Consider the following 16097-nt stretch of genomic DNA (forward strand, 5'->3'; position numbering starts at 1 on the left):
CCGGACCATCCCTGCATGCGGCTGTGATACTGCAGCGCACGGTCCCGTCCTCTGCCCGGGGGATGTTGATGGCGGCCCAGGGGGAAGGGGGCAGACTCACCTGGGGCTGAGGTAAGACCACCCCTCACACACACACTTGCGCTCAACGTACATGACACCCCCGCACACTTTGGACAGAGCATAAAGGCAGCTTCGGTAGGTGTAACATTGACTTTAATAACCAAAGGAGTTCATGCACGTGCCCTAGCGCCTAAAACTCATCTGTGCCCTGCACCCGTGCCAACTTACTCAGTGTCTAATTGTTTGGCCTTACGGGCCCTTTGACTACGTCTACGTGGTTCCCCAGACGGTACAGCAGAACTGGAGGTGGACTCCTGTGATTCCTGCCCTCTGACACTGGATCCCTTTGGCGGCCGTTTCCTGGGGCGTCCTGGCCTAGATGGGCCAGGCTGCGGCCCGGGCGACTGGGATGGCGAGCTGCCAGCCTGTCCTGCCCGTTGCCCACCCGATGCACCTGGGACGGAAGGGGGGGAGTCCGAGGTGTCGCGGTGTACCGGGACCTCCCCTACAGAGGGAGCCGGGATGGACCACACCACCTCCTCCTCCCTCGGGGTGCCCGATGGCCCCCAGGCCTCTACATGGGTGGGGGATGCGAACGGACTGGCCATCCGACGCGCCCCCGACATCTGGCGCTGCCAGTCCTGGAGGCCCGTGCTGGTATCGACAGGGGTCTGCAGGTTTGCAGCCATGGAGCCCAGGGGGTTGTCGAACCCTGTCTGCGACAGTGCGACGCCAGCTCGCACATGGCCACTGGCGCCGATGCCCTCAGCGATGGCCTGCTGAGACTGGGCCATGGCCTGCAGAGACTGGGCCATGGCCTGCAGAGACTGGGCTATGGCCTGCTGAGACTGGGCCATGGCCTGCTGAGACTGGGCTATGGCGTTGAGCGCCTCTGCCATCTGGCGCTGGCACTGGCTCATGGCCTCCTGTGAGAGGGCAGCCATTTCCTGGGCCACAGACGCCGCCTGCACGGAAGGCCCCAGGCCTCGCAAACCGTTCCCCATGTCTGACACCGTCGCACCCATTGCCTCCACCGCGGACGCCACCCGTGCGGTGTCAGCCTGGGTGGCACGCATGACCGGGACCACTCCCAGCTCCTGGACGCGGGTGGACTCCTCCACCTGCGACCGCAGCCGCCGCAAGCCACCCGTCACCCTATTCGCTCGTCTCCGTGTCGGTGGTTGCATCGGATCTATGTGTGGGTGTGGTAACTGCAGGAACCCGGGATCCATCTGGGCGGCAGATGTTCGCTTGGCCTGGGCTGCCCTCCGACCGCCCGGTCCCTCTGCTGCTCCTACCTCCACCTGCTGTACCGGGACGGCTGTGTTGTGCGCACCAGTGAGTGTACCAGACGCCTCATCACTAAAGTGCCCAACCGTGGTGAGTGTTTCTGCGATGGTGGAGGGTGTTGGTGACAGCAGTGGCGTTGTGTCGTGCTCTTCGTCCCACTCTGAGTCCATGGCACTTTGGGGTGGGGGTTCGTCTCCACCCATCCACTCTGAGTCACTGTCCGGTATTTCGTCTTCCCGGGTAGGGGTGTCCTGGGTAGTGCTGTCCCGGGTAGTGCTGTCCCGGGTAGGGGTGTCCTGGGTAGTGGTGTCCCGGGTAGGGGTGTCCTGGATAGTGGTGTCCTGGGTAGTGGTGTCCTGGCTCGGATGTGACGGGGGCCTGTGGCTGCCCCCCTCATCGCTGGGTGGTCGCTCCCGCACGTGACGGGGGTGTCGTCTCCCTGTTGCTCCAGGTCTCTCCGTCTCCCGTGGTCTCCGAGGGGCATCCTGCGGGCGTCGCATGCTGGAGGGTTCGGGTCTCTCCGTCTCCCGTGGTCTCCGAGGGGCATCCTGCGGGCGTCGCATGCTGGAGGGTTCGGGTCTCTCCGTCTCCCGTGGTCTCCGAGGGGCATCCTGCGGGCGTCGCATGCTGGAGGGTTCGGGTCTCTCCGTCTCCCGTGGTCTCCGAGGGGCATCCTGCGGGCGTCGCATGCTGGAGGGTTCGGGTCTCTCCGTCTCCCGTGGTCTCCGAGGGGCATCCTGCGGGCGGTCTGCATCTGCGGGGATGGGTGCCTGGACGTTTGGTCCTGCGATACACAATGAAGCATGCATGGTTAGACATCAGGCAGTGATCAGGTGATACGGGAGAGGGGGATATAGGGGAGGGGGGATATGGGGACGGGCTGTTGGTGGCTCACTTGCTCGTGGGGCCCCGACCTCTGCATCAGCAACCTCCCGGTCGTCAGGTCCGCCAGCCAGTTCCAGGGCCCTTTCCTCGTGTACGGTCAGTGGCCTCTCATCAGCGGGCCCTCCTCCAGTCCTCACATGCTCCCTATTGTTGTGTGCGCGCTTCTCCTGGGGGGGGGGGGGGGGGGGGGTGGTGGCAGGGGTAAAAGGCAACAGTGTTAGGCAGGTATATGAATGCACGCCATCGGTTGCGCGTGCATTGCAGAGGTTAAGGTTAGGGCTGGATTCACTTGGGGATATGGGGGATATGGGGGAGGGGGGATATGGGGGAGGGGGGATATGGGGGATATGGGGGAGGGGGGATATGGGGGATATGGGGGAGGGGGGATATGGGGGATATGGGGGAGGGGGGATATGGGGGAGGGGGGAATATGGGGGATATGTGGGAGGGGGGATATGGGGGAGGGGGGATATGGGGGAGGGGGGATATGGGGGATATGGGGGAGGGGGGATATGGGGGATATGGGGGAGGGGGGATATGGGGGAGGGTGGATATGTGGGAGGGGGGGATATGGGGGAGGGGGGATATGGGGGAGGGGGGATATGGGGATATGGGGGAGGGGGGAATATGGGGGATATGGGGGAGGGGGGGATATGGGGGAGGGGGGAATATGGGGGATATGGGGGAGGGGGGATATGGGGGATATGGGGGAGGGGGGGATTTGGGGGAGAGGGGATATGGGGGATATGGGGGACGCTCACCCTGCCTGCTCTGACGAGGTCGTTCACCTTCTTGTGGCACTGGGTGCCTGTCCGTGGTGTCAGGGCCACAGCGGTGACGGCCTCTGCCACCTCCCTCCACAGACGCCGGCTGTGGCGTGGGGCAACTCTGCGGCCGTGCCCGGGATACAGGGCGTCCCTCCTCTGCTCCACCGCATCCAGGAGCGCCTCCACATCGCGTGACTCGAACCTCGGGGCTGAGCGACGGCCAGCCATCAAGTCGGGTGTTGCGGTCGGCTGTTCCGGTCGGGTGGGGGGGGAGCTGCGCGGCCTTATGAGCCGTCACGCCGTGCAGCGCGTATGACGCTGCACGGCGTGAACCACTGCGCAAGCGCGGATCCCGTTACGTCGCTGCTAGCCCATTTCGGGCCGCAGACTATCGGCCCATTTTTATGACGTGACGCAAGTGGGATTTGCGCCGTTTTTTGCGCCGATCGGCGGAGTTTCCGCCGATAACGGAGAATTTCGCCCCACATTCTTCAACTCTGCTAGATCTACACACCTCACATTCCCAGCACTACTAGATCTACATCCCCTCACATTCTCCACCTCTGCTCGATCTACACCCCTCACATTCTCCAACTCTGCTCGATCTACACCCCTCACATTCTCCAACTCTTCCAGATTTACACCGCTCACATTCTCCAACTCTGCTAGATCCGCACCCCTCACATTCTCCAACTCTGCTCGATCTACACCCCTCACATTCTCCAACTCTGCTCGATCTACACCCCTCACATTCTCCAACACTGCTAGATCCACACCCCTCATATTCTCCAACTCTGCTAGATCTACACACCTCACATTCCCAGCACTACTAGATCTACAACCCTCACATTCTCCAACTCTGCTAGATCTACACACCTCACATTCCCAGCACTACTAGATCTACACCCCTCACATTCTACAACTCGGCTAAGTCTACACCCCTCACATTCTCCAACACTGCTAGATCTACACCCTCACCTTCTCCAACTCTGCTACATCTACACCCCTCATATTCTCCAAATCTGCTAGTTCTACACCCCTCACATTCTCCAGCTCTTCCAGATTTACACCCCTCACATTCCCCAACTCTGCTAGTTCTACACACCTCACATTCTCCAACTCTGCTATATTCACACACCTCACATTCTCCAACTCTGCTAGATCCAAATAACTCACATTCTCCAACTCTGCTAGATCTACACCACTCACATTCTCCAACTGTGCTAGATTTACACCCCTCACATTCTCCAGCTGTTCCAGATTTACATCCCTCACATTCTCCAACTCTGCTAGATCCGCACCCCTCACATTCCCCAATTCTGCTAGATCCACATCCCACACATTCTCCAACTCTGCTAGATCTACACCCCTCACATTCTCCAACTCTTCCAGATTTACACCCCTCACATTCCCCAACTCTGCTTGATCCACACCCCTCACATTCTCCAACTCTGCTAGTTCTACACCCCTCACATTCTCCAACTCTGCTAGATCTACACCCCTCACATTCCCCAACTCTGCTTGATCCACACCCCTCACATTCTCCAACTCTGCTAGACCGACAGCCCTCACATTCTCCAACTCTCCTCGATCTACACCCCTCACATTCCCCAACTCTGCTAGATCCACACCCCTCACATTCCCCAACTCTGCCAGATCTACATCCCTCACATTCTCCAACTCTGCTAGATCCACACCCCTCACATTCTCCAACTCTGCTAGATCTTCACCCCTCACATTCTCCAACTCTCCTCGATCAACACCCCTCACATTCTCCAACTCTGCTAGATCCACACCCCTCACATTCTCCAACACTGCTAGATCTATACCCCTCACATTCCCCAACTCTACCAGATCTATACCCCTCACATTCTCCAGCTCTTCCAGATTTACACCTCTCACCTTCTCCAACTCTGCTAGATCTACACATCTCACATTCTCCAACTCTGCTAGATATACATCGCTCACAATCTCCAACCCTGCTGGATCTACACCCTTCACAATCACCAACACTACCAGATTCACACTGCTCACATTCTCCAACTCTGCTCCATTTACACACATCACATTCTCCAACTCTGCTGGATCTGCACACCTCACATTCTCCAACTCTGCTAGATTTACACCCCTCACATTCTCCAAGTCTGCTTGATCTACACCCCTCACTTTCTCCAACTCTGCCAGATCTACACCCCTCACATTCCCCGACTCTGCTAGATCTCCACCCCTCACATTCCCCAACTCTGCTTAATCTACACACCCCACATTCTCCAACCCTGCTAGATCTACACAGCACACATTCCCCAACTCTGCCAGATCTACAAACCCCACATTCTTCAACTCTGCTAGATCTACACACCTCACATTCCCAGCACTACTAGATCTACATCCCCTCACATTCTCCACCTCTGCTCGATCTACACCCCTCACATTCTCCAACTCTGCTCGATCTACACCCCTCACATTCTCCAACTCTTCCAGATTTACACCGCTCACATTCTCCAACTCTGCTAGATCCGCACCCCTCACATTCTCCAACTCTGCTCGATCTACACCCCTCACATTCTCCAACTCTGCTCGATCTACACCCCTCACATTCTCCAACACTGCTAGATCCACACCCCTCATATTCTCCAACTCTGCTAGATCTACACACCTCACATTCCCAGCACTACTAGATCTACAACCCTCACATTCTCCAACTCTGCTAGATCTACACACCTCACATTCCCAGCACTACTAGATCTACACCCCTCACATTCTACAACTCGGCTAAGTCTACACCCCTCACATTCTCCAACACTGCTAGATCTACACCCTCACCTTCTCCAACTCTGCTACATCTACACCCCTCATATTCTCCAACTCTGCTAGTTCTACACCCCTCACATTCTCCAGCTCTTCCAGATTTACACCCCTCACATTCCCCAACTCTGCTAGTTCTACACACCTCACATTCTCCAACTCTGCTATATTCACACACCTCACATTCTCCAACTCTGCTAGATCCAAATAACTCACATTCTCCAACTCTGCTAGATCTACACCACTCACATTCTCCAACTGTGCTAGATTTACACCCCTCACATTCTCCAGCTGTTCCAGATTTACATCCCTCACATTCTCCAACTCTGCTAGATCCGCACCCCTCACATTCCCCAATTCCGCTAGATCCACATCCCACACATTCTCCAACTCTGCTAGATCTACACCCCTCACATTCTCCAACTCTTCCAGATTTACACCCCTCACATTCCCCAACTCTGCTTGATCCACACCCCTCACATTCTCCAACTCTGCTAGTTCTACACCCCTCACATTCCCCAACTCTGCTAGATCTACACTTCTCACATTCTCCAACTCAGCTAGATCTACACCCCTCACATTCTCCAACTCTGCTAGATCTACACCCCTCACATTCCCCAACTCTGCTAGATCTACACCCCTCACATTCCCCAACTCTGCTAGGTCTACACCCCTCACATTCCCCAACTCTGCTAGATCTACACCCCTCACATTCTCCAACTCTGCTAGATCTACACCCCTCACATTTCCCAGCTCTTCCAGATTTATACAACTCACATTCCCCAGCTGTTCCAGATTTACACCCCTCACATTCCCCAACTCTACCCGATCTGCACCCCTCACATTCCCCAAATCTACTAGACCTACAACTCTCACATTCTCCAACTCTGCTAGATCTACACCTATCACATTCCCCAGCTCTGCCAGATCTACACCCCTCAGATTCTCCAACTCTGCTAGATCTACACCCCTCACATTCTCTAACTCTGCTCCATTTACACCCCTCACGTTCTTCAACTCTGCTCGATTTACACAACTCACATTCTCCAACTCTGCTAGATCGACACACCTCACATTCTCCAACTCTGCAAAAACCAAACCCCTCACACTCTCCAACTCTGCTGGATCTACACACTTCACATTCTCTAACTCTGCTTGATCCACACCCCTCACATTCCCCAACTCTGCTAGATCCACACCCCTCTCATTCTTCAATTCTGCTAGATGCACACCCCTCACATTCTCCAACTCTGCTCGGTCTACACCCCTCACATTCCCCAACTCTGCTAGATCGACATCCCTCACATTCTCCAACTCTGCTAGATCTACACCCTTCACATTCCCCAACTCTGCTAGATCAACACCCCTCACATTCTCCAACTCTGCTAGATCTACACCCTTCACATTCCCCAACTCTACCAGATCTATACCCCTCACATTCTCCAGCTCTTCCAGATTTACACCTCTCACCTTCTCCAACTCTGCTAGATCTACACATCTCACATTCTCCAACTCTGCTAGATATACATCGCTCACAATCTCCAACCCTGCTGGATCTACACCCTTCACATTCTCCAAATCTACCAGGTTCACACCCCTCACATTCTCCAACTCTGCCAGATCTACACCCCTCAAATGCTCCAACTCTACCAGATCTACACCCGCCATATTCTCCAACTCAACCAGATCTACACCCCTCACATTCCCCAACTCTACCAGATCTACACCCTCACATTCCCCAACTCTACCAGATCTACACCCCTCACATTCCCCAACTCTACCAGATTCACACCCGTCACATTCCCCAACTCTACCAGATCTACACCCCTCACATTCCCCAACTCTACCAGGTCCACACACCTTACATTCCCCAACTCTGCTAGATCTACACCCGTCACATTCCCCAACTCTGCTCGATCTAAACCCCTCACATTCTCCAACTCTGCTGGATCTACACCCATCACATTCTCCAACGCTGCTCGATCGACCCCCCTCACATTTTCCAAATCTGCGAGATCTACACCCCTCACATTCTCCAACTCTGCTAGACCGACAGCCCTCACATTCTCCAACTCTCCTCGATCTACACCCCTCACATTCCCCAACTCTGCTAGATCCACACCCAACACATTCCCCAACTCCGCTAGATCCACACCCCTCACATTCTCCAACTCTGCTACATCTACATCCCTCACATTCTCCAACTCTGCTAGATCTACACCCCTCACATTCTCCAACTCTGCTAGATCCACACCCCTCACATTCTCCAACTCTGCTCGATCTACACACCTCACATTCTCCAACTCTGCTAGATCCACACCCCTCACATTCCCCGACTCTGCTAGATCTACACCCCTCACATTCTCCAACTCTGCTGGATCTACACCCCTCACATTCTCCAACTCTGCTAGATCCACACCCCTCACATTCTCCAACTCTGCTCGATCTACATACCTCACATTCTCCAACTCTGCTAGATCTACACCCCTCTCATTCCCTGACTCTGCTAGATCTACACCCCTCACATTCTCCAACTCTGCTAGATCCACACCCCTCACATTCCCCAACTCTGCTAGATCTACACCCCTCACATTCCCCAACTCTGCTAGATCTACACCCCTCACATTCCCCAACTCTGCTTGATCCACACCCCTCACATTCTCCAACTCTGCTAGATCGACACCCCTCACATTCTCCAACTCTGCTAGATCTACACCCCTCACATTCCCCAACTCTGCTTGATCCACACCCCTCACATTCTCCAACTCTGCTAGACCGACAGCCCTCACATTCTCCAACTCTCCTCGATCTACACCCCTCACATTCTCCAACTCTGCTAGATCCACACCCCTCACATTCCCCAACTCTGCTAGATCTACACCCCTCACATTCCCCAACTCTGCCAGATCTACATCCCTCACATTCTCCAACTCTGCTAGATCCACACCCCTCACATTCTCCAACTCTGCTAGATCTTCACCCCTCACATTCTCCAACTCTCCTCGATCAACACCCCTCACATTCTCCAACTCTGCTAGATCCACACCCCTCACATTCTCCAACACTGCTAGATCTATACCCCTCACATTCCCCAACTCTACCAGATCTATACCCCTCACATTCTCCAGCTCTTCCAGATTTACACCTCTCACCTTCTCCAACTCTGCTAGATCTACACATCTCACATTCTCCAACTCTGCTAGATATACATCGCTCACAATCTCCAACCCTGCTGGATCTACACCCTTCACAATCACCAACTCTACCAGATTCACACTGCTCACATTCTCCAACTCTGCTCCATTTACACACATCACATTCTCCAACTCTGCTGGATCTGCACACCTCACATTCTCCAACTCTGCTAGATTTACACCCCTCACATTCTCCAAGTCTGCTTGATCTACACCCCTCACTTTCTCCAACTATGCCAGATCTATACCCCTCACATTCCCCGACTCTGCTAGATCTCCACCCCTCACATTCCCTATCTCTGCTTAATCTACACACCCCACATTCTCCAACCCTGCTAGATCTACACAGGACACATTCCCCAACTCTGCCAGATCTACAAACCCCACATTCTTCAACTCTGCTAGATCTACACACCTCACATTCCCAGCACTACTAGGTCTACATCCCCTCACATTCTCCACCTCTGCTCGATCTACACCCCTCACATTCTCCAACTCTGCTCGATCTACACCCCTCACATTCTCCAACTCTTCCAGATTTACACCCCTCACATTCTCCAACTCTGCTAGATCCGCACCCCTCACATTCTCCAACTCTGCTCGATCTACACCCCTCACATTCTCCAACTCTGCTCGATCTACACCCCTCACATTCTCCAACACTGCTAGATCCACACCCCTCATATTCTCCAACTCTGCTAGATCTACACACCTCACATTCCCAGCACTACTAGATCTACATCCCCTTACATTCTCCAACTCGGCTAGGTCTACAACCCTCACATTCTCCAACTCTGCTAGATCTACACCCCTCACATTCTCCAACTCTGCTAGATCCACACCCCTCACATTCCCCAACTCTGCTAGATCTACACCCCTCACATTCCCCAACTCTGCTAGATCTACACCCCTCACATTCCCCAACTCTGCTTGATCCACACCCCTCACATTCTCCAACTCTGCTAGATCGACACCCCTCACATTCTCCAACTCTGCTAGATCTACAGCCCTCACATTCCCCAACTCTGCTTGATCCACACCCCTCACATTCTCCAAGTCTGCTAGACCGACAGCCCTCACATTCTCCAACTCTCCTCGATCTACACCCCTCACATTCCCCAACTCTGCTAGATCCACACCCCTCACATTCCCCAACTCTGCCAGATCTACATCCCTCACATTCTCCAACTCTGCTAGATCCACACCCCTCACATTCTCCAACTCTGCTAGATCTTCACCCCTCACATTCTCCAACTCTCCTCGATCAACACCCCTCACATTCTCCAACTCTGCTAGATCCACACCCCTCACATTCTCCAACACTGCTAGATCTATACCCCTCACATTCCCCAACTCTACCAGATCTATACCCCTCACATTCTCCAGCTCTTCCAGATTTACACCTCTCACCTTCTCCAACTCTGCTAGATCTACACATCTCACATTCTCCAACTCTGCTAGATATACATCGCTCACAATCTCCAACCCTGCTGGATCTACACCCTTCACAATCACCAACACTACCAGATTCACACTGCTCACATTCTCCAACTCTGCTCCATTTACACACATCACATTCTCCAACTCTGCTGGATCTGCACACCTCACATTCTCCAACTCTGCTAGATTTACACCCCTCACATTCTCCAAGTCTGCTTGATCTACACCCCTCACTTTCTCCAACTCTGCCAGATCTACACCCCTCACATTCCCCGACTCTGCTAGATCTCCACCCCTCACATTCCCCAACTCTGCTTAATCTACACACCCCACATTCTCCAACCCTGCTAGATCTACACAGCACACATTCCCCAACTCTGCCAGATCTACAAACACCACATTCTTCAACTCTGCTAGATCTACACACCTCACATTCCCAGCACTACTAGATCTACATCCCCTCACATTCTCCACCTCTGCTCGATCTACACCCCTCACATTCTCCAACTCTGCTCGATCTACACCCCTCACATTCTCCAACTCTTCCAGATTTACACCGCTCACATTCTCCAACTCTGCTAGATCCGCACCCCTCACATTCTCCAACTCTGCTCGATCTACACCCCTCACATTCTCCAACTCTGCTCGATCTACACCCCTCACATTCTCCAACACTGCTAGATCCACACCCCTCATATTCTCCAACTCTGCTAGATCTACACACCTCACATTCCCAGCACTACTAGATCTACAACCCTCACATTCTCCAACTCTGCTAGATCTACACACCTCACATTCCCAGCACTACTAGATCTACACCCCTCACATTCTACAACTCGGCTAAGTCTACACCCCTCACATTCTCCAACACTGCTAGATCTACACCCTCACCTTCTCCAACTCTGCTACATCTACACCCCTCATATTCTCCAACTCTGCTAGTTCTACACCCCTCACATTCTCCAGCTCTTCCAGATTTACACCCCTCACATTCCCCAACTCTGCTAGTTCTACACACCTCACATTCTCCAACTCTGCTATATTCACACACCTCACATTCTCCAACTCTGCTAGATCCAAATAACTCACATTCTCCAACTCTGCTAGATCTACACCACTCACATTCTCCAACTGTGCTAGATTTACACCCCTCACATTCTCCAGCTGTTCCAGATTTACATCCCTCACATTCTCCAACTCTGCTAGATCCGCACCCCTCACATTCCCCAATTCTGCTAGATCCACATCCCACACATTCTCCAACTCTGCTAGATCTACACCCCTCACATTCTCCAACTCTTCCAGATTTACACCCCTCACATTCCCCAACTCTGCTTGATCCACACCCCTCACATTCTCCAACTCTGCTAGTTCTACACCCCTCACATTCTCCAACTCTGCTAGATCTACACCCCTCACATTCCCCAACTCTGCTTGATCCACACCCCTCACATTCTCCAACTCTGCTAGACCGACAGCCCTCACATTCTCCAACTCTCCTCGATCTACACCCCTCACATTCCCCAACTCTGCTAGATCCACACCCCTCACATTCCCCAACTCTGCCAGATCTACATCCCTCACATTCTCCAACTCTGCTAGATCCACACCCCTCACATTCTCCAACTCTGCTAGATCTTCACCCCTCACATTCTCCAACTCTCCTCGATCAACACCCCTCACATTCTCCAACTCTGCTAGATCCACACCCCTCACATTCTCCAACAATGCTAGATCTATACCCCTCACATTCCCCAACTCTACCAGATCTATACCCCTCACATTCTCCAGCTCTTCCAGATTTACACCTCTCACCTTCTCCAACTCTGCTAGATCTACACATCTCACATTCTCCAACTCTGCTAGATATACATCGCTCACAATCTCCAACCCTGCTGGATCTACACCCTTCACAATCACCAACACTACCAGATTCACACTGCTCACATTCTCCAACTCTGCTCCATTTACACACATCACATTCTCCAACTCTGCTGGATCTGCACACCTCACATTCTCCAACTCTGCTAGATTTACACCCCTCACATTCTCCAAGTCTGCTTGATCTACACCCCTCACTTTCTCCAACTCTGCCAGATCTACACCCCTCACATTCCCCGACTCTGCTAGATCTCCACCCCTCACATTCCCCAACTCTGCTTAATCTACACACCCCACATTCTCCAACCCTGCTAGATCTACACAGCACACATTCCCCAACTCTGCCAGATCTACAAACACCACATTCTTCAACTCTGCTAGATCTACACACCTCACATTCCCAGCACTACTAGATCTACATCCCCTCACATTCTCCACCTCTGCTCGATCTACACCCCTCACATTCTCCAACTCTGCTCGATCTACACCCCTCACATTCTCCAACTCTTCCAGATTTACACCGCTCACATTCTCCAACTCTGCTAGATCCGCACCCCTCACATTCTCCAACTCTGCTCGATCTACACCCCTCACATTCTCCAACTCTGCTCGATCTACACCCCTCACATTCTCCAACACTGCTAGATCCACACCCCTCATATTCTCCAACTCTGCTAGATCTACACACCTCACATTCCCAGCACTACTAGATCTACAACCCTCACATTCTCCAACTCTGCTAGATCTACACACCTCACATTCCCAGCACTACTAGATCTACACCCCTCACATTCTACAACTCGGCTAAGTCTACACCCCTCACATTCTCCAACACTGCTAGATCTACACCCTCACCTTCTCCAACTCTGCTACATCTACACCCCTCATATTCTCCAACTCTGCTAGTTCTACACCCCTCACATTCTCCAGCTCTTCCAGATTTACACCCCTCACATTCCCCAACTCTGCTAGTTCTACACACCTCACATTCTCCAACTCTGCTATATTCACACACCTCACATTCTCCAACTCTGCTAGATCCAAATAACTCACATTCTCCAACTCTGCTAGATCTACACCACTCACATTCTCCAACTGTGCTAGATTTACACCCCTCACATTCTCCAGCTGTTCCAGATTTACATCCCTCACATTCTCCAACTCTGCTAGATCCGCACCCCTCACATTCCCCAATTCCGCTAGATCCACATCCCACACATTCTCCAACTCTGCTAGATCTACACCCCTCACATTCTCCAACTCTTCCAGATTTACACCCCTCACATTCCCCAACTCTGCTTGATCCACACCCCTCACATTCTCCAACTCTGCTAGTTCTACACCCCTCACATTCCCCAACTCTGCTAGATCTACACTTCTCACATTCTCCAACTCAGCTAGATCTACACCCCTCACATTCTCCAACTCTGCTAGATCTACACCCCTCACATTCCCCAACTCTGCTAGATCTACACCCCTCACATTCCCCAACTCTGCTAGGTCTACACCCCTCACATTCCCCAACTCTGCTAGATCTACACCCCTCACATTCTCCAACTCTGCTAGATCTACACCCCTCACATTTCCCAGCTCTTCCAGATTTATACAACTCACATTCCCCAGCTGTTCCAGATTTACACCCCTCACATTCCCCAACTCTACCCGATCTGCACCCCTCACATTCCCCAAATCTACTAGACCTACAACTCTCACATTCTCCAACTCTGCTAGATCTACACCTATCACATTCCCCAGCTCTGCCAGATCTACACCCCTCAGATTCTCCAACTCTGCTAGATCTACACCCCTCACATTCTCTAACTCTGCTCCATTTACACCCCTCACGTTCTTCAACTCTGCTCGATTTACACAACTCACATTCTCCAACTCTGCTAGATCGACACACCTCACATTCTCCAACTCTGCAAAAACCAAACCCCTCACACTCTCCAACTCTGCTGGATCTACACACTTCACATTCTCTAACTCTGCTTGATCCACACCCCTCACATTCCCCAACTCTGCTAGATCCACACCCCTCTCATTCTTCAATTCTGCTAGATGCACACCCCTCACATTCTCCAACTCTGCTCGGTCTACACCCCTCACATTCCCCAACTCTGCTAGATCGACATCCCTCACATTCTCCAACTCTGCTAGATCTACACCCTTCACATTCCCCAACTCTGCTAGATCAACACCCCTCACATTCTCCAACTCTGCTAGATCTACACCCTTCACATTCCCCAACTCTGCTAGATCGACACCCCTCACATTCTCCAACTCTGTTAGATCTACACACCTCACATTCTACAACTCTTCTAGATCTCCACCCCTCACATTCTACAACTCTGCAAGATCTACATGCCTCACATTCTGCTCTACATAATCGTTTGTATCATTAAATAAGAAAACATGCACAAATCATACCTGGTAATTTAGGAGAGAGGACTGGATAACCAACGGGCACCCCTACTCCAAAGCCACCATACCCTATCAGAAAAAAATAAGAAAATACTCAGATAATTAAATCAGCATTGGATTATATGTGGGAAACCAATGTCTGTCTTCCAATCTAACAGAACCCTTTTGTATTTTTTAAAATATAAGGCTGAGATTCCATTCACTCGGAAAGAGAAGGCTGGTGACATAAAGTTAAAAATTATGATTTATGTCAGGACAGGTGTAGGAGAGACATTTCCATTTATGGAGGTATCCAAACTCGAGGAGATAAATATAAGTTAGTCGCTCCTAAATCCACTAAGGAATTTGGGATAAACCTCCTTACACAGGGAGTGGAAGCTTCTGCCACAAGGAGCAGTTGAGACAAATAATATAAATGCATTTAAGGAACAGCTTATAAGTGCATGAGGAGGGACAGAATTAACAATATACGTTGATAGGGTTTGATAAACATCAGTGTCAGTCAGTTGGGCTGAATGACTTATTCTTGTGCTAAAAATTACATGTAATTCTTTGTAAATCATGAGGCCTATTTCTAGCCTCTGAGCAACGTATGACCAGAGGAAATTGAAACCATACAAACAGATATTTCTGACATATTTTAAAAATATCAACTACGCAAGTGTCATTCACAGAATTTGCATGCTTACATTGTCTTTGGCGATTAAAGTGTTTAATGTGTGAGGTTAGTGTGCTTTCTTACCCTCAGAGGGATTTAAATGGTTCCCAGCAACAAACTACGTGAATTTAAAAATAAAGATTATTTATTATCACAGGCTTAGCTCGGAGGTTTAAAACACGATGAGTGGGATTTCTCACCCCCATCCACCGATAGGATAGTTCGGTCATGCCGATAGTTAATGGACTTTTGGCTGGGCCGCTGAATCTTCTGTGATGGGTTCTGCCATGATGGGGCCAGAAAATCATGGCCAATGTCTCAAACACACAATCACAAACATTTAGGCTAGAGACAGAAGAACAAAACAATATGAGTACAATTTGTAATTAGTTCAGTCTCCTTTGTAGCAGGCCTGTAGTTTATTGGATGAATTGATGCTTTATCTGTGGAGTGGAGGTCATGTAAAAGCAAAGGATTCTCAGTAAGCTGGAGGCTCCTTACGTTTGAATTGAAAGGAAGTTTGCTCCCAGATGAACAACCTGAAGTTGGAACTGATTGGGGGATAATCCTTCTCCCACAGTCAAGGTATAGCTGTATATTACCTTAGCTGCATAATTGTAGCTGGGTCAATGGTTTAGATGGTGTTTCTGAAGGTATCGTCTCTGAACAGCTACTGCTGTTATTTTTAAAAGT

The 16097-nt window shown here is 51.4% G+C and overlaps 1 protein-coding gene across 20 annotated transcripts in view; it reads right to left on the reverse strand.

Annotated features, from left to right (window-relative positions):
• The window catches only part of LOC140386732 (uncharacterized), a 387270-nt gene that overhangs the window by 281774 nt on the left and 89399 nt on the right, over window positions 1–16097 (reverse strand). For all 20 annotated transcript variants that reach the window (XM_072469351.1, XM_072469358.1, XM_072469363.1 and 17 more), the window contains exon 8: window positions 14753–14815. In XM_072469351.1, the coding sequence (XP_072325452.1) occupies window positions 14753–14815 (63 nt within the window). The remainder of the gene's footprint in view (window positions 1–14752; window positions 14816–16097) is intronic.

This window comes from Scyliorhinus torazame, chromosome 12 (assembly GCF_047496885.1).
Source record: "Scyliorhinus torazame isolate Kashiwa2021f chromosome 12, sScyTor2.1, whole genome shotgun sequence".
NCBI lineage: Eukaryota > Metazoa > Chordata > Chondrichthyes > Carcharhiniformes > Scyliorhinidae > Scyliorhinus > Scyliorhinus torazame.